General features: G+C 46.3%; 1 protein-coding gene across 1 annotated transcript in view; it reads right to left on the minus strand.

Annotated features, from left to right (window-relative positions):
• LOC111953746 (MAGUK p55 subfamily member 7-like) overlaps positions 1-27623 on the minus strand; it is a 255668-nt gene that overhangs the window by 84414 nt on the left and 143631 nt on the right. The window contains 4 exon segments of the mRNA XM_070435462.1: positions 6194-6273; positions 6985-7070; positions 7793-7874; positions 26392-26523. Coding sequence (XP_070291563.1) covers positions 6194-6273; positions 6985-7070; positions 7793-7874; positions 26392-26523 — 380 coding nt within the window.

A 27623-nucleotide genomic window follows, 5' to 3' on the forward strand; every position in this document is an offset into this window, starting at 1 on the left:
TGGCCCGTGGTGTTCGCTGACGAGCTCGGCAGTAGGTCACGCAGATGCAAGCCTGCGACGGCTAGATAGAGAGGTGAAGGGGAGTGACAGGACGGTCGTCGCTGGTGCCCTCGGGTGTTCGAGAATGAGCTGGAGGATGCAGGGTAGAAAAAAAAAAAAAAAAAAACAACAAACATCACAACATAACACAAAAAATAACCACAGAATCAAAAAATAAAACATAAACAAACAAAGATTATAAAAAATTCAAAATACAAAACAACAAGAAAAAAAAAATAATAAAAAATGAAACCACGTTTGAAAGCTCTCTTCTCCTCCCCCCTCTCCCTCTCGGCCCGCGTTCCCTCTCTGTCTTTGCCCGCAGAGATTGCCTCGCGAGACCCGAGTAGGAGATAGAGGACTCACTGGGAGATGAGTATGTCCAAATAAAGGTGAGGGGATTGAGAGGTATGGAAAGTGAGTGATAAACTAGACTTGGGAGAACGTTTTTCCTCACCTTCTTCCACTGGCGCGCGGGAGCGGAGAGATCGTCACGCGGAGCTGGGAACAGCCGTACAGTAGAGTGAGCGGAGAGGAGGGGACAGCACTGAAGAGACATAGAAGATGGCGAGGCCGAGAGCAGAGGCGCGACATCTCGGCGCGGAGGCGAAAGCCGAAGATAAACATCCACGGAGAGACACAGAGCGAGAGAAGGAACGGAAGAGAAGAGGAAGAGAGAGGCTACGTCTCATCTCTCTTTTGTATTAGTGACGAACATGCTGACAGTGAGCCTGAAGGATTGATAATTTACGTGTGAGTCTGTAGCGTCTTTGAGTGAGATGTAGTGAGTTGATTTTTCACTATAAAGTTTAAGAGATGTCCGTCTCTAGGTGATTAAGCTCTGTTGTGCATGATAGCACAAGGTCGTGTCCCTCGCTCTATGCCAAGATAAATTTATCTTTGCCATCTTTCCTCTTGTTGTAGGGTTCAAGCATTACTGGGATGTTAATTTGACTGCGATCAGTCAAATACCAAGTGGAACGAAGCAGGAGTCAATTTTGGAGGCTCTGCCTCGTGATGTAAGTCTGCACGCCTCGGACGAGGGCTGAAGACTTTAGTCTTTAGGGGTGTTTCCTCCCCATTTCCCTATATGTTGCACTATTTTTTAGCCAAGAGCTCTATCTGCCTGGTAGAAGTGGACTATGTAGGGAATAGGATGCCATTGGGAGCCGGCACATGTTTGATGAATAACCAATAGGGCTGGGCCAATGGTTGAAGGTTAATAGACTCCTGATTGACAGACTTTCTGGATAGTTAAGGAAGTGAAGGGCGTCTGTTTCTGGTTCCGACGGGTAAGCTACTGGCTGTGAGCGGAGACGGCATAACTTGATGTAGCTGACGGAGCACCGAGAACAGGAGGAGATGGGGAAGGAGACCGCTGGAGTTGTGCGAAAGGTACCTGCTGTCATGTTTTTCTTCTGTTTTCTTTGTCTCTCCACAATGTACTACTTTCTAGTTGTCTCTTCCCCTCCCCTTCCCTTCTCCACTTCGCTACATCTCTCTACGTCTTTGGTAGAGGAGAGAGATCTAGGTATTTCGACGAAACTTTTTTTTCGAAGACAGTATCTGTTTATCTTTCTCCTCATCTGTCACCGAATTCTAATTTTTTTGGAGAAAAAGATGGACGAAGACAGACCAGACACAACCCCTCTCCGCGTCAAATGCAGTCCTTCTCCTTCCTCTCTCTCTCTCAACAATCATCTACCTTCTTCATTCTTCCAGATGTTTGTGAGACACATAGTTTGACTACGAACAGCGAGGACAAGCATCCCGTGTAAGGAGGCGGGCCTGATTCAAGGAGGGAGCGATACTCTTCAGATATGAGCAGATATGCGAACCTGGGTGGCAGAGCCAAATCAGCCATGACAGAAACGAAAGAAGCAGAGATGAGGACAGAAGACAGAGAAGAGACAGAGACAGAGACAGACAGAGAGATGGAGAGAAGAGAGAGAGAGACAGAGAGAGAAGAGAGAGAAGAGAGAGAGAGAGAGAGAGAGAGAGAGAGAGAGGGTGATAAAGAGGACAAAGTCTCTGCATGTGCCAGGGTGGAGTGCTTTGTTGCCATGTAGTGAAATTATGTTTCAGATGGGGACCTTTTGTTTGGGTCTGGCTAAACAGCCCTAGAGCATAATAAACCAATTACATCCTTGCTGAAAGCTCCCGGTTGTCTCTCCCTCTCCTCTCTCCCCTTGTCCATCTTTCGTTCTTTTACAGTTATACACATGTGTACCCAATTAGCCCACACTTCAATATATTTATAGTAGCCCAGGAAAAATAGTAAACTAGCTCTTCGCAGAGGGGAGGCTGAAGTTCTGGCACCGATACACAGGTTTAGATTGATGTCTGAAATGGACATATTAAAACCATTAAAGTATGACAGAGAGTACAACCCCCCTCCAATCCACCCCCACATACATGCATACATGCACACATGTACCCTGTGTTCTGACAAATGATATTCCAGCTTGTGTTTTGACCTGAGCCCCCTACTCTCCCTAGCCCCCTTCTGTTATTGATAAATGTCTATGAAAGACTATACATCACTACTATGAGTTGGAGAATACAGGATACAGCCAGACGGTGGATTTAAAACACCCACCTAACATTACAAGCAACTACATTTACAGTACACATACACCTACAGCCACAACAGAAACCCAGACACAAGCAACCATATCACATTCTACAGATCAGTTCAACACAAGTATGTAGTATGTATACGGGTCAATCGGACCCTTAAGCTATCATACTCTAATTCCACTGATTTCAAAACTCGATCCTCCAGAAAGTGGAGAGCAACACTTATGCAGCGCCACTACACGACACATTTTTTATTTTATTTTTATTTTGTATTTTTCTATTTTAAATGTGTTTGACAGGATTACCAACACAGACTGACCAGCTCAAATTGACAGAAGCCTTCTATATGGCAGACCAATCCCAACTCCTCTCTCGGCATGTCCAGACCACTCATTATCTTAGCCAATCATGGCTAGTGGGAAGGTTGCTCGCGTTTTCTGCGGCTTAACCAACAAGGCTTGTAATTTAGCAATTGTATTGTCTTAAAGGACCCATTAAAGGACTATGCCAGTTCTGGACTTACTAGATTTACACATCTAGTTTTTCTGGATCTATGTCAAGTAATGCAAGGGGAAAAAATGGCACAGCAGTCATTTTGGGAGGGGGTGTGGATGACCACACACCATAGCAGTCATCCTTTTTACAGATTTAGAGACACGTTTGTTATTAAGGCATATGAAAGAGCATTTCTGCCAAAAAACACATTTTGATAATAAAAAAATATATTTTTTAAATGTTCAAATGGCTCTCCTGTGAAGTCGTGACTTGCAAAATACACCTAGTTTCCTGAAACGGGTCACATATAGTGCCTCATGGGCCCTGGTCAAAAGTAGTGCGCTATAGGCACTATATAGGGAATAAGGTATCATCTGGGATGCAGACTAAGACTCCAGAACTAGAGGCAGTAAGCAGCTAGAGAGGACCTCTCAGTCCACTCACACAAGGTCTGAAATAGCACCAAATTCCCTCTATTGTCACCCACCACCACGTGTCTCCCATCTCCCCCCTGTGTATTTATACCTGCGCTTTCTGTTTGCCTGTTGCCAGTTTGTCTGGTCCCATCAAGTCCTACCAGCGTGTRCCCGTGTTTCCTGTGCTCTAGTTTTAGTTTTTCCTAGTTTTCCCAGTTCTGACCTTTCTGCCTGCCTGCCGTCCTGTACCTGCCTGCCTCTGATTTGGATTACGACTCTTTGCCTGGCTTGACTTACCTTTGCCTGCCCCTTGTACTATAATAAACTCTGAGTCTCATAATATCCGCCTCCTATGTCTGCATCTGGGTCTTAGCCTGAGCCTTGGTAATGTGCACTGGCCATGACTGACTCAGCAGACTTGGACAAGATCCGCAACGCTGTCTCTTCCCAAGGAGCCACCATTGGAAGACACAAGGAGTTACTGCAAAGCCTTATGGAAGGACTCCATACCCTGGCAGAACACCATGACCATGCATTCAATACATTGCTGGAGCAATTCTGCAGATTCTCTATTAGGCAGCAAGCCACTCTCCCGGAGTGGGGTCCGTCCTGTCCCAACGTTCTGCCCAGGACCAAAAGCTGCACCCCTGCAGGGTCTTACCCCTGCTGAGAGGAACTATGATGTGGGAAATCGAGAACTCCTCGCCTCAAGATGGCATTGGAGGAGTGAAGGCACTGGTTGGAGGGTGCGGAAACACCCATTCTTAGTGTGGACTGACCATAACAACCTGGAATATCTTTGCACCACCAAGCACCTCAACTCTAGGCAAGCTCGTTGAGAACTGTTATTCCCCCGTTTCAATTTCACTCTCTCCTACCGCCCAGGGTCCAAGAATGTGAAGCCTGGCGCACTCCCACATTTGTATAGCCCCGCTGCTACTCCGTCTGACCCCGAGACCATCCTCCCTACCTCCTGTCTAGCGGCTGCACTCATCTGGGGRAAAGAGAGCCTGGTCCGTAAGGCACAGTGGGGCTATACAAACGTGGGGGATTCCGGCTAACCGGATGTTTGTCCCCAGTCCTGGAATGGGCACATTCCTCGAAACTGACCTGCCATCCAGGCACCCGTCGGACACTGGTTCCTGATGTCTCTGCATTTGTCGCCGCCTGCACTGTGTGTGCACAAAATAAGAATCTGCGGAAAGCTTCGGCCGGCCTTCTTCAACCACTCCCTGTTCCTCCCATATATTCCTGGGCTTTGTTACTGGTCTTCCTACGTCAGATGGCAACACCACGATTCTGACGGTGGTGGATAGGATATTTCTAAAGCCGCCCATTTTATTCCTCTTCCCAAGTTACCCTCAGCCAAGGATATGGCTCAGCTCATGGTGCAGCACATCTTCCGGATCCATGGACCTCCGGTCGACATGGTGTTCGATCATGGTCCTCAATTCTCGTCTCGGTTCTGGAAGGCATTCTGCACCCTCATTGGATCATCAGCCAGCCTGTACTCTGGTCCTTGAAAGGGCCGTTTCATCGGCCCTTTCACCTTCTCTAAAATCCTTAGCCCCTCTGCTGTTCATCTTCTGTTGCCCCGCACCCTCCGTATACACCCAGCTTTTCATGTGTCCAGGATTAAACCTCTGTCTCACAGCTCTTTGTCTTTGTATAATAAAAAGTATAATATTATATATAAAGGTCCCACAGTTAACAGTGGGTGTCAGAGCAAAAACCAAGGTATGAAGTCCAAGAAATTGTCCAGAGAGCAAGAAAGGGTCCAAAACAATTCTGCAGCATTGAAGGACCCCAAGAACACATTGGCCTCCATCATTCTAAAATGTAAGATTTTTGAACCAACAAGACTCTTCTTAGAGCTGGCCGCCCGGCCAAACTGAGCAATCGGGGGAGAAAGACCTTGGTCAGGGAGGTGACCAAGAACCTGATGGTCACTCTGACAGAGCTGGAGATGGAAGAACCTGCTCCAGAGCGCTCAAGACCGCAGACTGGGGCAAAGGTTCACCTTACAACAAGACAACGACCCGAAGCACACAGCCAAGACAACGCAGGAGTGGCTCCTGGGCCATGAGTGGCCCAGCCAGGGCCTGAGCTTGAACCCGATTGAACATCGCTGGAGAGACCTCAAAATAGCTGTGCAGCAACGCTCCCCATGCAACCTGACAAAGCTTGAGAGGATCAGCAGGGAAGAATGGGAGAAACTCCCTAAATACAGGTGTGCCAAGCACAAGAAGACTTGAGAAGAAGACTTGAGTCTGTAATCGCTGCCAAAGGTGCATCAACAAAGTACTGAGTAAAGGGTCTGAATACTTATGCAAATGTGATAGTTCAAAATGTTCTAAAAACCTCTTTTTGCTTTGTCATTATGGGGTATTGTTGGTAGATTGATGAGGGAAAAAACTATTGAAAACAATTTAGAATAAGGCTGTAACATAAAAAAAATGAGGAAAAAGGGGTCTGAATACTTTCCGAATGCACTGTAAGCCCTGTTCAAAATCAAGACACCCTATTCCCTAAATATTTTATTACTTTTGACCAGAGCCCTATACAAAAGGAGTGCACTAAATAGAGAATAGGATGCCACTTTGGACTCAAACCATGTGTGTAACCCCATCAGCATAATGAGTACGGCAGGACAGCAGTAGGACCTTACCTTGGGCTCCTTGCTCGGCGCCTCCTCTTTGATACCTGGTATTATTTTAAACGTAATGGCCCCTTGAGACTGGGCCTGAAACACAGACAGGAGATAGACAGATAGAGAGAGAGGGAGAAAGAGAAAGACATAGAAAGAACCAGAGAGAGAGAGAGAGAGAGAGAGAGGAAAAAATAAAGACTCCAGTTTCATTGAAAATAACTCAAAACCCAACTAGCCTAATCCAATGAGAGAGCTTTAAAATGAATAGCTGTTTTATTTTTCAACAATAGAGGGCCATTCGGATAGGATGACTGTTGGGAGTGGATCAGAGGGAAGAGGAGAGCCAAGAGGACTGCTTTTAACAGTCTACCAGTTCCAAACTATCTTTCTCTTTCCTCTCCAGCTCCATCTCCCCAGAGCTGATCTGAGGACTGTGGCAGTGTGTGTGTGTGCGTGTGGTTGGAGGGACTACAAAGACCCCTACAGGAACCCCCTCCCTGCATGTATCTTCCAGGGGGACTATGTGGCCCAACATGTCCCAAACAGAGGCCTGCTCCTGGGCCTGCTGGTTCAGAAGGGGCAGCCAGAGTTTAGCCTAGCCATTAACTCATAGAGGAATCAAAGGGACATGGCTGACCAGTGAGGATGAGTTAGGAGGAGAGAGTCCTGCCACTACAAACAAGACTGTAAATCTCTATAGCCATGGGGCCAAAACACAACTATAAACAGCAGGTCAATGATAGCACACACACACAAGCATTGACTAACACACACACGCAAGCACGMACACACGCGCACACACACCAGAATGCGGAGGATTTCATCAGGCTTCTTGTCATCCACAGGAATCCCGTTCACTTCCCTCAGCTCGTCCCCTACATGGATCAGACCTGGAACAGGGACAAGACAAGGGAGAGTGAGAGAGACCCATATTTATGTTTAGTTATTTTCCCCTTTGTAACTATTTGCACATTGTTATAACACTGTACATAGCCAAAATATGACATTTGAAATGTCTCTATTCCTCTGAAACGTTTGTGAGTGTAATGTTTTCTGTTTATTTCACTTCTGTTTATTATCTATTTCACTTGCTTTGGCAAGGTAAACATATGTTTCCCATGCCAATAAAGCCCTTTGAATTGAATTGAGAGAGAGAGGAAGGAGACAACAAGTCAAGAAGACACAGACATATATCACAGAGTGCATACATACACAGCTATACACATAATAGCAAATACTGACCTACCTAATAGAAATCCTTTGGAAGTTAATATCAGGCTAAACAATACATAAGTATTAAACTGAGTATAATGTATGTGTGAGGCTGTATTGCTTTAGTCGCACACATTTCGGGGGGTTGTTCTCTGCTCTCCAGCAGTGTGTCGTTCTCCTTCATGGTGGTATTAGTGATTATTGGGCTTGGCAAATCACCCCTACATATCAATTTCACACTGTGTGATCCCTACAGGGCACGAATACACTTTACATTACACACTGATTACAGGGGGCACAACAGAGAGAGAAAGAGCGATAGAGAGAGAGGGTGGGGGAAGAGACAGGGAGCGAGAGTAGAGAGAAAGAGAGACAAAGAAGAAGGAGAGAGAGAACTTACCACTTCTGTCTGCAGCTCCACCTCTCATGATCCTGGCAACAAGGATGGCTCCTGTGTGCTCATCACACTTTATTGTGGCTCCCTGTGTTACACACACACACACACACACACACACACAGTGGGGAGGAAAAAAGGAGACAGATTCCGTATTATATGATGTTACACGTGTACCACTACACAGAAATTCCATCATCAACGTCCAACAAACATTTTCTGGTCAACCATCTCTTCTAACATGATACGGTTTCCAACCCCAACCCCACTTCAATCTACCACACTGAGGTGAATCTCATCACTGGTTGACATGAAGGCCATAGCACAGGCTGTAAAGTACAGCTGGCCATTTTCAGTAAAAATCTTTCCTGGAATAGACATCCATCTTGGGCCCCTGTCTGCCAGGACTAGCCAATGACTGAGAGAGAGGTGATCCCCAGAAGGTAGCTAGCCCTCAATCCTTTACGCAGCAGCAGGCATTCATCCAGACACTCACTCTCTCTCCCTCTCTGTAGCATTGTGCATGCCCCGCCCACCTGAGGATCTGTCTTTTACAGCCATCTATTTCTGTGTTTGAGGGGTACAGAATCCACTTAGTACTGAAATCTCGCTGGATTGATTGCTTTCATTGTACTCCTGCAACTCTTTCATACTCTTGCTTGTGCCTGTTGTTTTCTTCCCGTTAACGTTACAACTGCGGAAATGTTTGTAATGACCTGTCAAACACACCCCGGTATTGGCTGAAATGGGTTCAATGGAATACATTATAAGAACGCTTGTTCAGGGATTTAACTCGTCATCGACACTTGTATCACAAGAAAGGGAATAAATATTACTTTATTTGAATGGGTGTTCATTTTTTGTGGAATTGAGGGATAATTGAATACAGTTGAAATGTTTACAAATTAGATGCGCTGAAATGAAAGGAACTTCCGAAAATGAACACATTATAGTGATGTCTGATCTCGCAAACAATGTAAAATATGTATAGTGTGAGGGAAAAATTTGGTATTCACCTTATTTGTTAGATATGTAACAATTATTTATTTAACAAACAGTAAGATATTTCTGTCCTTCTCATTGTGTGTTTTATGGTCTCCACTCTAGCACCCTGCAGCTAGTCTGGGTGTTGAGGACATGGGTTCTACTAGAGATCGCTTGAAGCTGACAATTGATTGATGTTGGGGATAAAAACCTAAAAGCTAGCATTCTATAGACAAGATGTGGTGTGTGTGACTCGAGATAGTGAGAGCCTGGAAGAGTTGAGAACAATGCCTCATTGTGTCATCTTCCTGGCATCTGGAAAACTAAGTAAAAGACCATCCTGTGTAGATGACCAAGGTGGCTTATGGGAAGGTTAGAAATGACTGACTAAGCAATCTTGGTATCAGCTATATAAAAACTGTGCATCGTCTGTAAAGGCTAGACTCTCAGCCTAACAGTCAGTCAAGACTGTTGGGCTGATGGTCTCATTATTGCAATAATTAATCGATATTAAATAAAGATGATTGTTTAAAGAAATGACCAAGTCTCTCTCAGTACTGAATTTCCARGGCAATAGATAGGTGTAATCAGAGCCAAGCGTGTTGATTTCTATTCAAAGGTTATCCTGCACACTTGTTGAAATATGCAACAGAATGTGACAACAACAGTAATTAATGAGGCAGCCTGAGTCTAGACAGCGCACGTGAGTGCAGGTAGGCCTAGACAGAGCAAGTTTTTGGAGGTTTCAGCCCTGTTTCAAGACTTTGTTAATCTATTCATATTTGCAAATACGCTGAGTGTGTTTATGCAAATGAGGCACCCAATTTTGATGACCGTACGCCTCTCTCTCTCCAGACACCCTGTGTTTTCAATCTCTCGCTCTCCAGTTTTCAGTGTCGTCTTAACCCAATAGCTGAGACACAAGACACAGAGGGCAGGGGGAGACAGGGGATAGAGATATACAGTTTCCTTTTCCATTTCAACTGACAGTGTTCAGTTCAGCTAGTGATGTGTTTACCAGGGCTTCTCTCTCTCTCACACTTTAGCCATGCTGAGAGAAAACAACATATCGGCAGAGTGCCGGATGGCAGTTCGACGGTGGCAGACAGCGAGACGGCGAAGTGTTTCGAATCCGAGCACAGCATCGAGTGTCATCACCGCCATCACCATTGCTTCGCCATCCGACCGGACCGAGCCAAGCCAGACGGGTAACGGGTCCGCAGACGTGTAGTCTAGACACATAGTTTGTTGCGAAACAGAAACACGTCATCCCTCTCTTTCTTCCTCTCTCTCTCCTACCTGTTATTCACATCATCTTTATGACTGTTATTGTTTCTCTAAAGGAAGAGCCTCCTCACTTCTTCACTGTGTGGATGTGCTTTATTTCAATCTGTCTAACTGTCTAACCAACTGCCATTTCGTTGTAACCTACTGCCACTAGGGCCTAGCCAGGAACACTCAGCGACAACTAGCCTACGTCAATGACGAGTTGATGGTCCACCACAATTATTTCTTGTTTGTTTTTCCTGGGTATACCGACCTATAGTACATCCACAGGTCCAATAGGCAGGACTGTCATGGCTGACGAGAAGCATGATAGATCACAGGGCAGGAAGGTTTCAGAGACCCTGTGTGCCTCGCCTCCCAAATGGCTCCCTATTACCTATTTAGTGCACTACTTTTGACCAGGGCCCACCCATACGACTCATAGGTCAAAACTGGTCAAAAGTAGTGCACCACATATGGAATAGGGTGCCATTTGGAATGCAGACCCTGCCTTTTTTTAACTTCTCCAGGACCAGAAATATCCTCTGGTTTCTACCACTTTACCACGACTGTAAATTACCATGTCAACATCACTGTTTTCATTACCTGTTCACTCGTAATGGGTTTTCTCCTCTAATAATAATTTCCTCAAGGTCTTTTCCTCTGTGTGATATTGAGTTAAGAAAAAGAGATGGCGGCTGGTCCTGATGGAAAGAGCAGAGGCGTTTGACATCGGGATAAGACACTCCTTGGGCTAGAGATCTTCACAGCTTTTCCACTTAATCAAATAATTGGGCCAATTATGGTAACTGGAGAGGTTTCGGTAGGAGGGAAATCAGAGGAGGGGTGGAGAGAGGGCAGCACACTGTAAGACCCTGGTGTCAAGGTCGTGGCTAACTCCTCACTGTGACTATAAGCAGCTGAAACATGAAGCAATAGTGAGAGAGAGCGAGAGGGGAGGGGCGCGACAGAGGGTGAGGGAGGGAGAGGAGAGAGAGCGAGAGGGGAGGGGCGAGACAGAGGGTGAGGGAGGGAGGGAGAGAGAGAGCGAGAAGTGGGAGTGAGACAGGGAAAAGAGAGAAAGAGAGAGAAAGTCAGAGAGGGAGAGAGGGAGAGAGGGACAGTATATAGGGCCTGTAATCTCTCAGAGCAGTGTCCAGACATGAGGGGCGTAGGGTAGCAGCTCTCTGCCTTTCATCTAGTGGGGATATTTTTGTTTTTGTCTGTGTGTTGTTGGCTGGGGGCCAGGTTGTTATGTGATGGAAGTTTTTATTAGCTCTCGTTGGTAGGGAGGGAGGCTCAAGGCTGGCTAAAGAGGAAATAAAGAAGTGAGTAAGCTCTATCTGTTCTTTGTCATTACCGCTCCTTCCATAATCGTATGTTGCACTGGACGTCAGATTAGTCTAGTATAGTCAACCCAGAACTGGAACTTGAGCCACTTCCCTGCAGGCCGATCCCTATCCTTGTTCAGGCCAGAGCTACGCCAAGAGGGAGGGAGAGACAAAAAGTAAGYGAGAGAGAGTGAGAGAGACAGAGAGAAAGAGAGAGAGAAAGAGAGAGTGGGACAAACGAGCTCGACTTGATAAGAGAACAGGGAAGTGCAGACATCAGCCAAGTCATCAACCAAACTACTGGAAAGGGGTTAGACAGCCAAACAACCAATGAACTGGGTCCAGGGCCAGCAGGGTGAGGACCATTAGGAGAGGCGGAGGGAGAAGGGAGAAAAAAGAGAGTGAAATAGAGAAAGGGAAGAATTTAAGAAAGATCGAGGGAGGAGGATGAGTACAATGAACGAGGGGTTCCCCAAGCGCTCCAGGCCTCCTCAGCCTCTGGCAGCTTGGTGTGCTGACCGGAGGAGAGAGGCTCATAGGGGGATAGAAACATGAGAACAGGGCCCTTCAGCCTGCTGCACACACACACACGTCCACCTGGGAGGCAAGGGCCTTGGCCACACCAGCCAGGAGACAGACAGAGAGAAAGAGAGGGATGGAGAGAGAGAGGGAGAAAGAATACACTTCCAAAGAGCATGAAGGGGTAAAGAAAGAGAGTTGTCTGTTTTACAATAGGGCCTGTCTCTCCAGCCCTGGGCTCCAGGAGGAGGTGATGACTGGCTGAGGAGAAACATTTTGTTCACATCAACTAAGCCCGAGCTGCTGAAATTATGAGCAACCTTCCAACCTCCAGAGTGAATGAGTCAAGTCAGATCTGAGTACTTTCTCCTTGACCATTCCTGGTCGTGTTGAGAGTGACCCACTCGCCACCCCATCCCACGGCAGTCCACACATCCTCGCCACATCGTTACAGGGCCTCAACGAGCTGTGTAGAGAGGTTGGTACACTTCATTCAATATTCTCCAGGGACAAATTCTGAAATGTATATTTTCTGGAAGCTAACGGGCCTGACATGACTTGGAAGCACTATGAGAGATAGAGGCCCTTTCATGGTACGGAGGGGTTTACAGTTGAAACTTTTTGAAAATATAGATTGTTTTGTAAAAAAACACAATTCTCCTTTAAGGGGTATGATTGATGTTGGACAATCACAAAACCTGACGAATGAGCTATGCTAGGCTACTATGCTAGTAATTAACCATCAAGCGCCTGGCTAAACCTTGACATTCTTACGAAATAGGTCGCTCCGCACCGACCAACAGCCAGACAGGACACGAGTGGAGAAGAAAAACGTCTCTCTTTCGTGTGCGTTTTGGTTTAGATCTCCCTCCAAGTTACAGAGGCRTGCCTAAGTTCTGCGTCTCCCGACTCGAAGTCGAGGCCTAAAAATAGGCATTACTTAAAAGAAGTGAGGAGCGAGCGAGCCTCCCTCCCAAAAAATTATGTTGGAGAAGTTAGCGATGTGGAATCATCCTGGTGGAATCAGCAGCGCTTTAGGCTTTGGGTTCGCCACTCGGCGGTCAATTACTCATCAGTAAGTAAGGTGATCCTCAGCCTCTGCTCTGCTCTTCTCTCCCCCTGATCAGCTCCATATGGGAACCTCTGCTCCGACCACTATAACTATATTTCTAACACATAAATGCTTCTGATTGTTATTCTAGGCCCGGCCAAAACTCAATAGCTTAATCTCCGCGGRGTGATGAGAATTGGAGKAATATTCATCRATATCAGACRGTTAGTTATATTCTCTCTCCGAGTCTCTGTGAGTGGACGTATAAAAAACACATGCAGAGGGAGACATGGTTGTGGTATTAAGTATGTGATGACAAACGGCTCACACCGAATCTGGATTGCCTCACGGTATATAGGAGGCGAGCATGTATTTCTGAGAGCAAACGAAAGTCAGGCGATATCTTCCAGGACCTTTCAACACGAAGTGGAGCCATGAAACCTTAGCAGATAGAGTGGGGCAGGGGCCAGGACAGCTACTACAGGAATAGGAGAGACCTCAGATCTCTGCTTAGCACACGTCAGGCAGGACCATGGCATACACTCTTAGAAAAAAGCTGCTAGAACCTAAAAGGGTTCTTTGTCTGTCCCCATAGGAGAACCCTTTGAAGAACCCGTTTTGGTTCCAGTTAGATCCCTTTTGAGTTCCATGTAGAACCCTTTACACAGAGGGTTCTACGTGGAACCCAAAATAGTTCTACCTGGGACCAAAAGGGGTTCTACCTGGAACCAYAAAGGGTTCTCCTATGGGGACAGCCTAAGAACCCTTTTGGAACCCTTTTTTCTAAGAGTGTACTGGCTGGCTTGGTTTTCAGGGGGCTGGTAGCTGGGGACCATGGCAGAGAGAACCGGGCTGGGGCCAGGACAGTTACTGCACCAGCAGCTATAGGGTCTACAGGGCTGGCTGGGCCTTCAGGGGTCTATTGGCTGTGGTTTGGGCTTAGGTAAAGGATTGAGTATAGACGCTGGGGCGAGGACTGTTAGAGCAGCAGTAGCAGCAGGGGCTGGGGCCAGGGCCATAGGACCTGCTGGCTGGCTGGGTCTTCAGTGGTCGGGTGGCTAGCGATGGAATTGGGGCTGGGGCTCTGGCTGAAACTACAGGAGTGGTGGTGGTTGGGGCTTTAGGAGTCTGGGTGTGTGTGTCCTGGCCATATTAGAGAACCAGAGGCCTGGGTCCAGGGATCCTCTTACCCAGCCCTACCCCAAACCTCTAAATCCCCACCCCCCTCAACCTGCCAGCGAAAACAAGCAGGCGTCTCCATTTCACACACACATCCCTCGGCCCGTAACGACCACTCATAACATTGTCCCGGGAACGGCGTCTGAGCCCYTGGCATTCAACAAACGTTATTTTTCCCTCCAAATTGAACGAGACAAGAAAAAACAAATGCAAGTGGTCGGGCAGGGGGAGAGAACGTGTTTTGACATGATGTCACTTAACAGCAAAGTGTAACGGTGACAATAAACTCTCGCTCCGGCCRGGCCGCACCGGCAAATCCGCCCGCCACCGTGTTGACTGAAGTATTTAGGATATAACCACATGCTGGCAGTCTGCTCTAGCCAGATGTTGACCATGGGAAAATAGAATCACAATGGAAAGAAGGCCTCCTGAACATTAAAACGCAATTAACTCCAATCATATCTTTACGTGCAAAAGTGTGCAATTCAGCCTTACGTCAGACGGATGGCATATCGTCCCTAAAACGTATAGAATCATTCAGAAACAGAGCCAATACGCATTTATGAGGACTTGCACGCTTCTTCCCACCAAGACATTACACAGCATTGTCTAAAAAAACGGAATGAAAGAAAGAAAAGCGGTACTCAGGTAATACTGTAATTAACGTATGTGGTCATGATTGGGGATGAAGTTCGTAAATCATTTTGGTAGGCCTACATTATAATAAAGTGCAGTAAAGAATTTGTTACTTCTTAGCGTAGTACTCAGCAGATCAAAGACCTTACTGTCAGTAAAACGGAGAGAAGCCAGAGAGAGAGAGAGAGAAAAAGGTACTTTAAGTTATGTTAAACGATTTTTCTCCTAGTATTTCATGCCACAATGACTGCTCCTGTATGTGTGTGTGTATGTGTCTGCTGTTTGCTGTCTCACTCTATTCCCGCTGGGTGACCTGTTGCATGCCTCTCCATCTCTTTTATTAAATCACTTGTGATTACAACTAATAAAAACCTACCCAGAGAAACTCAGGCTAAAATGTCCTATTTTATTTCCTTAACCCTGCTCTTGACCTGGGAGTGTAATTAACAGGTATTATGAGAAAAAGGAAAATTGTGGGTAATTATCATGATAATTACAGGGGACATTCCAAGGACGAGCTGAGACTGCCAGATACTGTGTGTTGGTGTGTGTCCCCCCTCCGCCTTCCCTTCACAGGCTCTTAATGTTAGGTAGAGTCATTACACACTCTGAGAAAACATATTTAGCAGGCCAGCCTCAGCATTTCAGACAGGTGCTTGTGTGTTAAGTCGCAACCCAGGTTTCACAGTGTGTAAGAGCCAGCATGTATGCTTATGCCCAATCCCCTAACTGGGACTGCCTGGGTTGCTACTTCTGCCCTGAGGTGTGTGTGTATGTATACAATTACAAAGTTGTTGTGCCTCTAGTCTCTCTCTGGGATTGTTTAGTGTTTTCTCCTGAAATGACTTCGCCAATAACACAGCACTTTCACATGTCACATCTCATTTCCATAAGTGACCTGGCAAACACAAGGAGAGCCGCACATAGCGACAGCCAATAACGCACACATTCCCCAACCTCAGCCCTGACTCTCGCAATGCCGCACCAAAGGAATGCTGAAGTACGGAACTCGGGTCACACCTTGGGGAGAGGAAGCAACTAGAGATGATAAAAACAAGGTGGGAAAGTTCTAGAGGCCTGAAACCATCTAGGCGTTTAAGACTACAGATGATAGGAAATGGTCTCAGTGTGCCTATACTGTAGAAAACCAGTGTCTCTCTGTACACATCTGGTTTGTATGTACAGTACATTCCTGCTTTTCATCTCATAAACACCCTGGTTCTCCCCAGTCTTACCAGTCCAACCCTAGCCCTAGTTTCATGTACTCATCCCGGTTCAACCCTAACACTAGCCTCAACCTCAACCCTAACCCTGGCTCTAACCCAGTCCAGTCTTACCAGTCCAACCCTAGCCCTAGTTTCATGTCCTCATCCCGGTTCAACCCTAACACTAGCCTCAAAAACAACCACAACCCTAACCCTGGCTCTAACCCAGTCCAGTCTTACCAGTACAACCCTAGCCCTAGTTTCACCCTAGCCCTAGTTTCACCCCACCCCATGATCCCCATGATGTAAGAGTGGAGTTTCCAAGGTGTCAGCCAAAGGGAACCACTGTTTGAAGCTCACTGTATGCAGTACAGAGGGTCAAATAATACATACAAATACTAGATGTGTAACGCAGACACTGGGAGTTTGGAAGCAAGTACAGGGGGTGAATTTAATAATAAATTGATACAATACAAAACAAGAGTTTAGCATCTGGACATGAGAAAGATAACTAATACTGCCTGGGGAAACAGCCAAAGGGAATGACAGATATAGGGGAGGTAATCAGAAGTGATGGAGTCAAGGTGAGTCTCATGAGCTGCAGGTGTGCATAATGATGGTGGCAGGTGTGCGTAATAATAAGTAATGAGTGCCAGAGGGGGGAGCAGGAGTAGATGTGACAAGATGTGACATGCATTGCTCCCCGGTGGCATAACATTGGGGTTGAGTATGAGCAACACTGTTCAATCAAACTGGGCAGAAAGCCCAGTTAATTTCCGGCTAAAATACCCAAATCTAACTGCCTGTAGCTCAGGACCTGAAGCAAGGATATGCATATTCTTGATACTGTGGGCGAGCGGTTTGCTGATGTCAACGTTGTAAACAGAGTGCCCCATGGTGGCGGTGGGGTTATGGTATGGGCAGGCATAAGCTATGGAGAATGAACACAAATGCATTTTATCAATGGCAWTTTGAATGCACAGAGATATCGTGACGAGATCAAGGAGATGTATCGCACTGCATGAGGCAAATGGTSGTCACACCAGATACTGACTGGTTTTCTGATCCACACCTGTAACTTTTTCGTTAAGGTATCAAATCAAATCACATTTTTTGTGTTCTTGGGGACAGGAACTATGGTGGTCTGCTTGAAACATGTTGGTAGTACAGACTCAGACAGGGAGAGGTTGAAAATGTCAGTGAAGACACTTGCCAGTTGGTCAGCGCATGCTCGGAGTACACGTCCTGGTAATCCGTCTGGCCCTGCGGCCTTGTGAATGTTGACCTGTTTTAAGGTCTTACTCACATCGGCTGCGGAGAGCGTGATCATACAGTCGTCCGGAACAACTGATGCTCTCATGCATGTTTCAGTGTTACTTGCCTCTAAGCGAGCATAGAAGTTATTTAGCTCGTCTGGTAGGCTCGTGTCACTGCTTCCCTTCGTAGTCTGTAATAGTTTGCAAGCCCTGCCACATCCGACGAGCGTTGGAGCCGGTGTAGTGACCAACAGATGCATATCTGTATTCCCAGTCATGTGAAATACATAGATTAGGGCCTGATACATTTATTTCAATTGATTGATTTCCTTATARGAACTGTAACTCAATATGTTGCGTTTATATTTTTGTTCAATATAAAGGGCTCAACCGTGAGTCTCTGCCATGCTTTGGGGAAATAGGATGCAGGCGAAGAGATCAATATGGGAGCATGGTAATAATGTTTCTGTGATGTGGGGTGTTCTGAGGCTATGAGTGTGGATCCCTCACCAGACTGGCATGAGCTAGATTAGATAGAGGCTGTCACACATTATAGACACGAACCCGGAGAACTAGCCATGACCTCTACAGCTAACCTGTGGTGGGTGGTGGGTCTGGGTTTCTTTCAAAGACTCCACCAGCCACCTAAACGCCACATCAGGTGAGGTAACAATTAACAAAAAAGTTGGTAATTTAATAAATTGGGCCAGTGACTAGACAGAATTAGGCAGAACTGAAACTACTGTGTGGACAAACACACAAAGTTACACATCTAATAGGCTGCATGTTAAAGAGAGGATGGACACATGCTACACCACCATGGAACCAAACGCTCCAGACACACACTACTGCCAGTTCCAAATTGAAGTGATCCAATCCTATACCACCATGGAACCGGGACGCTCCAGACGTTTCCTCATGTTTTACACTCTAGAACATTCGAGAACGCTCCATCTTCTTCACAGAGCACCAAACCCCCCAGCTCATCCATCAAATGAAAGATGTATGGGTTTTAAAGCACACAACTCTATCTGTAAAACACTAACATGTGTCCTGCCTGCCTACCCTAATCTCATCTGCTGCTCCATGAATCCCACAGAGTAGCGTTACAAACGACTTGATTTGCAAACACTAATGTAAATAGAAAAAAAAGGGAACATCCTCAAATTATGTTTTAAACGGCTGCGGTGCCATTGTGTCGAAATTAACATAAGCTTCTCCATYCGGTCTCCAAGCATAACGTTCACAGTCAAGCCAACGGTATTAAGATTCCATTGAYACACAGAGACAGACAGAGAGAGTGATGGGTGGGTATTATCTGATTGATTGATTATCCGATCTGATTCTCTGCATGTGTTTGCGACTCTGAGACAAAAMAAGAGATGAGGCAGTAGGAGCGATCCAACAGCTCTAATGGTGTCAGAATGGTGAAGTGAAGGCTCAAGGAATGCCCTCCTAAAGACCAGATGGATTTTTTTTTTWTWWWTATWWTTTTTTTTACATGTCAATATCTGATTGTGATGCAAGTCATTCTTTAGTTCCTTCTTGGAAGATCTGGTAGGTAGCACTCTAAAACAGTATAAYAATTAAAATGAACATCGTAGACTCAAAGACAAGTTTAGTGTTCTTAACGAGAAGTCCAGCTGATCCACCAGGCATCTAGAGTGAGAGTGAGAGGTCACAAGTTGTATTGATTAGGTACAGGGCAGTCGACTAGGTTGGCAAGGGCCAACTGGATGGCATGGCACCGGAAGAGCCCGACACCCACACAGGAGATGATGCCCATGGTATGGAGAGTATTTTCCATGGCACAGTCGCTCTTAATGGGAAACCCAATCGAGAGAGAGAGAGAAAGAGAGAGTAGAAAGYAAAGGAAAGTGACAATGATCCTGTCAGGTTCCTGGCCTGGTGTTTTGACAGCTCCTAATGATGCTTAACAAGCTGGAGATGGAGGGTCGGGTGTCTGGGGGTCTAGATGGACATCTGGGCGGATTGAGGTGCATGATGGAAAGGACTGTATTCCAAATGGCACACTGATTCCCATTTATCATACTTCTTTTGACTAGGGCCCTGGGGTTTGGTTCTGGTCAAAAGTAATGCACTATAGGGAAACGTGTGCCATTTGGGATACACCCAATGTGGCAAGGTGGTGGACCAGCGTCTTTTCCCAGTCTTTAAAAAAAGTGAAAAASTGATGCACACAAACAAAAGGACAACAGAGAAAGGGAAAGAAGAGACGGACAAACAGTCAGAACGACTGACAGACAGACAGAGACAAAATTAAGAGAGATACACTAGCATTCAAAAGTTGGGGTCACTTTGAAATGTCCTTGTTTTTTAAAGAAAAGAAGCGACTCCGGGATGCTGGCCTTCTAGGCCGAGTTCCTCTTTCCAGTGTCTGTGTTCTTTTGCCCATCTTAATATWATTWTTTTTTTGGCCAGTCTGAGATATGGCTTTTTCTTTGCAACTCTGCCTAGAAGGCCAGCATCCCAGAGTCGCCTCTTCACTGTTGACGTTGAGACTGGTATTTTGCGGGTACTATTTAATGAAGATGCCAGTTGAAGACTTGTGAGGTGTCTGTTTCTCAAACTAGACACTAATGTACTTGTCCTCTTGTTCAGTTGTGCACCGGGGCCTCCCACTCCTCTTTCTATTCTGGTTAGAGCCAGTTGCGCTGTTCTGTGAAGGGAGTAGTTATACGAGATCTTTAGTTTCTTGGCAATTTCTCGCATGGAATAGCCTTAATTTCTCAGAACAAGAATAAACTGATGAGTTTCAGAATAAATGTCTTTGTTTCTGGCCATTTTGAGCCTGTAATTGAACCCACAAATGCTGATGCTCCAGATACTCAACTAGTCTAAAGAAGGCCAGTTTTATTGCTTCTTTAATCAGCACTACAGTTTTCACCTGTGCTAACATAATTGCTAAATAGTTTTCTAATGATCAATTAGCCTTTTAAAAGGATACACTTGGATTAGCTAACACAACGTGCCATTGGAGCACAGGAGTGATGGTTGCTTATAAAATGGGCCTCTGTATGCCTATGTAGATATTCAATTAAAAATCAGCCGTTTCCAGCTACAATAGTCATTTACAACATTAACAATGTCTACACTGTATSTCTGATCAATTTGATGTTATATTAATGGACAAAAAATTTGCTTTTCTTTCAAAAACAAGGACATTTCTAAGTGACCCGAAACTTTTGAACGGTAGCGTATATAGATGTGTAGAGATAAAGGGATCCACAAGAGAATGGCACAGAGAGAGCAGTGGAGTAGAGCGAGCCATAAAAAACATAAAACAGCGGGGAAAACACAGCAAGCATCTCCAATCTGCTATTTACATCTGCGCCATGACAGGGTTTAAAAACAGCCAAATGAGAGGAGCAGGACACATCGACCACAGCCTTGCTTGAGTCCCAAATGACACCATATTCTCTATATAGTGCACTAAATTTGAACAGGCAAAGGTAATGCACTTTATAGGAAACAGGGTGCCATTTGGGACAGCCCTGGATTCTCCCTAATGTTTTCAGACTATCCAACGGTCAGACCTAATGCCTGCGGTATCTCTGTTGATTCATTTTTCACTACTTTTACAAACATTTTTAAAAGGTACTTTCTTTTCAAAGATGCAGGATGAAGATGGTGTGGTGAGGCGTTTGTCTTTCTCTCGCTCACTCGGCCCCTTAGGCTCCTGGCTTGGCTATGTTGAATTGTGTAACGCCAGTGCTTCTCTCCCATCCTGGCAACTCCTGCTGTTGTCTACAGCGCTTATATTAGGCAGTCTGTACTCAGCCTCTTTATCACCAGAAGGCCTATGGGCCCTGATAAAAAGTAATGCACTTCATAGGGAATAGGATGCCATTTGGGACGTACACACTATATCCCGGTGCCCAGAGGAGACAGAAGTTGGTCTTGACGCAACTCTTGTGTTCGTTCCACTCAAATGTAGTTTTGGGTAACCTAATCCAAAATAACACATTCTTCCAATAAAAATAAACGTCTGGCCTTATTTCTGCAGCAGGCAGCACCCACATGTTTATGCCTCTCTCTATTCAAACTTAATTCATTCATTGTCCCGACATCGGACCTAATAAAACAAAAGGTTTGGGTTACAGCGGGTGCCAAAGAATGGACTGAGGGGGGTAAAGAAAAAAGTCCCCTGCTATACTCGGCCTTGTCTCAGGGTGGTAAGTTGGTGGTTGAAGATATCCCTCTAGTGGTGTGGGGGCTGTGCTTTGGCAAAGTGGGTGGGGTTATATCCTGCCTGTTTGGCCCTGTCCGGGGGTATCATCGGATGGGGCCACAGTGTCTCCTGACCCCTCCTGTCTCAGCCTCCAGTATTTATGCTGCAGTAGTTTATGTGTCGGGGGACTAGGGTCAGTCTGTTATATCTGGAGTATTTCTCCTGTCTTATCCGGTGTCCTGTGTGAGGATTTAAGTATGCTCTCTCTAATTCTCTCTTTCTCTCTTTCTTTCTTTCTCTCTCTTCGGAGGACCTGAGCCCTAGGACCATGCCTCAGGAACTACCTGGCATGATGACTCCTTGTTGTCCCCAGTCCACCTGGCCGTGCTGCTGCTCCAGTTTCAACATTTCTGCCTGCGGCTATGGTACCCTGACCTGTTCGCTGTGATTACTATTATTTGACCATGCTGGTCATTTATGAACATTTGAACATCTTGGCCATGTTCTGTTATAATCTCCACCCGGCACAGCTAGAGGAGGACTGGCCACCCCTCGTAYCCTGGTTCCTCTCTAGGTTTCCCCCTAGGTTTTGGCCTTTCTAGGGAGATTTTCCTAGCCACCGTGCTTCTACACCTGCATTGCTTGCTGTTTGTGGTTTTAGGCTGGGTTCTGGACAGCACTTTGATATATCAGCTGATGTAAGAAGGSCTATATAAATAKATTTGATTTGAATTTGATTTGAAAATAAATATGGAGTTTTTACGGTATGAAGTCACAGCGTGAAAAATGATAACAATTAATCAGAGCTACCGAATACAATCCACTCAACTAATCACAATTAAGCTAATGGATAAGTCACCAGTAAAGGCCTCAGCATGCTAACAGCATGCTAGTCCCCTGAAGATTAAGCCAAAACATGCAAAGAGAGAAAGAGAGACGGGAAATAAATTACCTCAATACTGTACAGCGCTCTTGTTATGATGTCAAGTGTGAGAATTTCAGGCTGATTATGTCAAATTGCAAGTTAAAAGGCACATCCAGGCCTCCCGAGCGGCGCAGCGGTCTAAGGCACTGTGTCGTAGTGCTTGAAGTGTCACTACAGACCCGGGTTCAGTCTTAGGCCGTGACCGGGAGACCCATGAGGTGGCGCACAATTGGCCCAGTGTTGTCTGGGTTAAGGGAGGGTTTGGCGGGGCACCTGCAAGCTGACCTAGGTCYCCAGCTAGACGATGTTTCCTCTGACACGTTGGTGTGACTGGCTTCCGGGTTAAGCGAGCAGTATGTCAAGAAGCAGTGCGGCTTGGCAGGGTCATGTATAGGAGGACGCATGGCTCTCGACCTTCGTCRCTCCTGAGTCCGTAGGGGAGTTGCAGCGATGGGACAAGACTGTAACTCCCAATTGGGGAGAAAAAGTGTTAAAAGTACATAAATAATTACAAATAAAAGAGACATCCAAGTCAATTTGGTGCAGTGCAAAATGAAGACCCTACACAATTTGGGGCCTTTATTGGCAGAAATGCTAAAATGGCGGTGTGGCTACAGTACTGCCTTAATGGTTTCACTCCTAATTGTCTGACATAGCCAAGAGATCAAAGGTACAATCACTGAAAGTGGGATCCTCCTCTTCCCAAACCTTATGTCTGAATGATTGTTTACTGTTATTTGATTAAATTTCAATACAGGTCTATCTGAAAGAAGAAATCAAATCAGTTAGGGTTGGAGGTACAGTAATGATGATGCCATATAGATATTTTCATATTTGGATTGGATATCTTACAAAGTAAATACAGTTATTTCCTCATTGCAAAGCTATGGGTTATTATAAGTTACCCAGCCCTGGTTGTGGTTGTGGCGTGCAGACGACAGACAGACTATGGCCACAGTGCTCTCTCTAGTCTACAGTCAGTGAGTGAGTCACCCAGAGTAGTGAACAACAGTGGTCAACCAACCCACACCGTCCACTCACAGTGCTGCTGCTGCAGAGGAGGGAGGGCTACCGTGTGAAGTTCTGGCAGGAGCGTGATTACAGAGAGAGAGGAACAGTGGGAAATGAAGGCGGTGGCTCTTGAGATGGCCCAGACCAGACTCAGACCACGGAGTGGGCAGCAGCCCTGAATTGGCTCTCTCATCAGCATAGGTGCTAGGCCCTTCCCTCTACGCCCGAGTCGCCACCAGCTCGCCGCATGCAAATAGAATCATCACCATCAAACGTTCAGACGTGACATTTCTGGAAGACGGACAGCGGGTGGCCATAAGTCGGTTGGAGGCTCCATTGGAATGTATTGTTTTGTTTTCAGTTGCAGACAGCTAGCAAACACAGGAATCCTCCTCCTGTACCACTGCCAAGCCTCAATTAGAGCACACTAAGGGTCCTTCAGGCAGTGAGAGGGCAGCCCAAACATGAGATTAAACCACATTGTGCTGAGGGACGGACGGATAAGACATAGACTCTGAATGGTCAATAGGCTTGGACCCCTTCACATTAAATCACTCTGTACACGTATAACACATTTTATAACACTTCAGTGTTTCGTCAACATAAAACCCTTTGACACCATTGTACTGCCAAAACAACAACATCACACATTGCAAATTCATGTTTCAGAGTTGACCTCTAAGGATCCAAATACAGTCAGAGGAGAAAAACAAGCTGACATGTAGGAGGCTAGTGAAAAATACAATCTGACAATTAAACCTGACTGGGGCCTGTGTGTGAATCACATTATGGTTTCTGAGACGTGACCTTACTTACATCAGCCCTAGTAGCAGTAGTAGTGGGCTGGGGAAAAAACAATAGCAGAGCAAAAACAATAAGGAGCTAGAGAACATTCCAGAGCCAGAGGGACTGACTGAGTGAACTGAAAGCCACTTATTACAGTGACCAGCCGGGGGAACTGGAACATGCAAGGGGAAGGCTGGAATCCAAAATTACTTTAGGTGTGTTCTGTTCCTCTCCGGTTCCCTGAGGTGTGGTTAGGGGGAGGGGAGGGGGGAGGGGAGAGGGGAGGTGAGACGGCGGGCAGGCCCAGAGCCAAATAAAGGTCTGAGAAAACCTCAATGGAACCTCAAAATAAAGCAAGACCAGCCAAGACAGGACACTACTGTTACTGTAGCACACACACACACACAACAGACCAGATCAAAGAGGGCCGTGGCCTCCACACACAACAAAGGGTGGCAGTCTGATGACAGAGCTCTGTGACAGACCGCCAGCCCGGAGGGAGTGGGACAGGAAGAGAACTGTCATGCCAGACAGGACACTGAGGTCAGGACCGTGATGGTGGCGGGGGGGGAGAGAGAGAGAGCGAGTGTGTGAGATTGGTGGAAAGCTGGATTGAGAGAGAGAGAGAAGAAGAGAGAAAGAGAGAGAGAAGAGAGAAGAGAGAGAGAGAGAGAGAGAGAGAGAATTGAGAGAAGAGAGAGAGAGAGAGAGAGAGAGAGAGAGAGAGAGAGATGGGATGGAGGGATGGTGGAAAGAGTAGTTGGAATACAGGTTGAGAGAGAAAGTCTGAGAAAGAGAGAGGATGCAGAAATAAAGGATGAGTTAAAGAAGAGGATACGGAGAGAAAGCAAATGAGAGAGGATGCAAAGATAGATGTAATAGAAAGAAAAGAGAGAGAAGGATGGTGGATGAGGAGAAAGAGGGATGGAGAAGAGAAAAGAGAGGAGGGGGTGAGAGACCAGACCCACCAGCTGACCACAAAGAGTGTGGCTGTTAGCCAGCAGAGCAGAGCGTGTGTGTGTGTGTGGGTGTGTGTGTGTGTGTGTTGTGTGTGTGTGTGTGTGTGTGTGTGTGTGGTGTGTTGTTGTGTGTGTGGTGTGTGTGTGTGTGTTTGTGTGTGTGTGTGTGTGTTGACGTGTGTCCCCACAAGAATAGTAATAAACAAAAATTGACCAACTAGGGACATATAGTTCATCCCCACAAGGTCAAATGACCTAATCTAGGGGGATTAGTGTTAAGGTTAGAATTAGGTTTAAGGTTAGGAGCTAGGGTTAGGTTAAGGGTTAGGGTTAAGGTTAGGTTTTTGTATTACGGTAAGAGTACAGGTTAGGGTTAGGTTTAGGGGTTAGGGAAAATAGGATTTTGAATGGGACTGAATTGTGTCCCCACAAGGTTAGCTGTACAAGACTGTGTGTGTGTGTGCGCGCGTGTTTGTCACGTGTCTGCATATGTGTGAAGCATGTGTGTATGTGAGAGACAGCAGAGCAGGGCTGACCAGGGGAATGTGCGGTATGTCTCTCAGTGGGGAGAGGAGGAACTGGAGCTGGATGTAAAGGATGATAGTGAGAAAGGGAACCAGGCCAAGACATTGGATTGCGTCCCAAATGGCACCSTATTCCATTTAGACTGCACTACTTTCAACCAGAGCCGACAGGTCTCTGGTCAAAAGTATTGCACTWTGTAGGGAATAGGGTGCCATTTGGAACGCAGCCCATGCTGCTGCCACCGATGTTGTTGTTGAGGTCAGACATCGCTATATGGGATGTGAGCTGGGAGCGTGATGAGAGCACCSCAAGGGAGGAAACCAAACAGATACTGTTCATGGGCCAGAATGATTTACAGAACATTACACAAAAACAATGTGAGTACTAGCACAGTGCTACTGGGCAGACTATTACAAAGTTGTCACGTCTGGTTCGCCAGACTCCAGGTACAGAGTAGCACCATCTCACATTGAAGAATACAGGGAGCCTGTTGTTGTTGTTGTTGTGAGGGGGTCTTACAAGAGGCTCCTTGTTCTTGACCAGCCGTATGATCTTCACTGACGCCTCGTCATTGTGCGTGTGTGTGTGTGTGTGTGTGTGGTGATGTGGTGTGCGTTGCGTGCGTGGTGCGTGCGTGCGTGCCGGTGCGTGCGTGCGTGGTGTGTGTGGTGTTGTGAGGGGGTCTTACGAGAGGCTCCTTGTTCTTGACCAGCCGTATGATCTTCACTGACGCCTCGTCATTGTGTGTGTATGTGTGTGTGTGTTGTGAGGGGGACTTACGAGAGGCTCCTTGTTCTTGACCAGCCGTATGATCTTCACTGACTCCTCGTCATCATCGATGTCATCGGGCAGCGGAGGCAGATCGGGGTCAAAACTCTTCTGGGCTACCGTGTCATGGACGGACAGAAGACTCTACAGAGGAGAAGAAAAGGGGGATGAAAGTGGGCAGGGGGGGTGAAAGGAGAGTGATAGAGGAGGCGAGTGGAGAGGAAAGAGAGGGGTTCAAATTCGCCATTCAAAGCCTAGATTCCTATACAACAGTACAAACCCATACTACAAACATGCTGAGGTCCTTTCAACTAGAGAGAGAGAAATGGCAGAGAAACAGTGGCTCAGTTGGTAGAGCGTGGTGCTTTCAATACCAGGGTTGTGGGTTTGATACCCACGGGGGACCGGTACGAAAATGTATGCACCCTGCCTCAAGTACCTGTTGATGGATTTGATTTCGTTAAGGTCCGATTATACTAGCTACAAGTGTTAATTGCTATTAAGGCTCATCGTTGGACTCACAGATCTTCCTGAATAAAAGGAGGTTAACGCCACGCTGAGACGCTATGAATCATGGGGGATGTTGTGGCGGACGGAGAAATGAATTACCCTCCCCTGGTAGCGGCTTTCGTATTTCCAGAGAGTGAGTGTGTGTCGGGACGGTCCCATGGGAGCGCTAGCTAGCTGATGCTCAGCGACAGACAGAGCGATGAGCAAAGTAATGAAGTTCTCAGCTGCCTCACATATTTCACACTCTCACGAGCAGCAGCAGAGAGGGGAAAAACGAGACGACACAGACGAGAATGATCGCATTCATTTTTCAAACAATTTAACGGCTCCGTGTCGTCTCCGAATGCTGCTGGAAACAAACTGGTTTTTCCCATGAAATAAAAAACATAGTCTAATCACGTGCCAGAAAGAGGAGGATGAGAGAGGAGAGAGAAAGGATAGAGGGAGGAGAGCAGGAGAAGAAGAAGAGCAGTCTGTTTTATGACATGGGAGCATGATGCACTACAACGTTCCAAGATGTTCCTAAAGAAGACCAGATGAGAGGAGTGGGAGGAGGAGGAGGAAGAAGAGAAGGAGAGACAACTGGTGTGCTGTGCCCAAAGCTCCACTGGGACTCCACCTGCAGCAGAAACACAGCCTTCGTCTAGTCACCCTAATGACTAACCCTAATGGATACTGGCTTTAACTGTGTGGCACATAACTATCTTTTGTCATCATGTTTGCATATGGTTCCT

Source organism: Salvelinus sp. IW2-2015, linkage group LG27 (genome assembly GCF_002910315.2).
Source record: "Salvelinus sp. IW2-2015 linkage group LG27, ASM291031v2, whole genome shotgun sequence".
Taxonomy (NCBI): Eukaryota; Metazoa; Chordata; class Actinopteri; order Salmoniformes; family Salmonidae; genus Salvelinus; species Salvelinus sp. IW2-2015.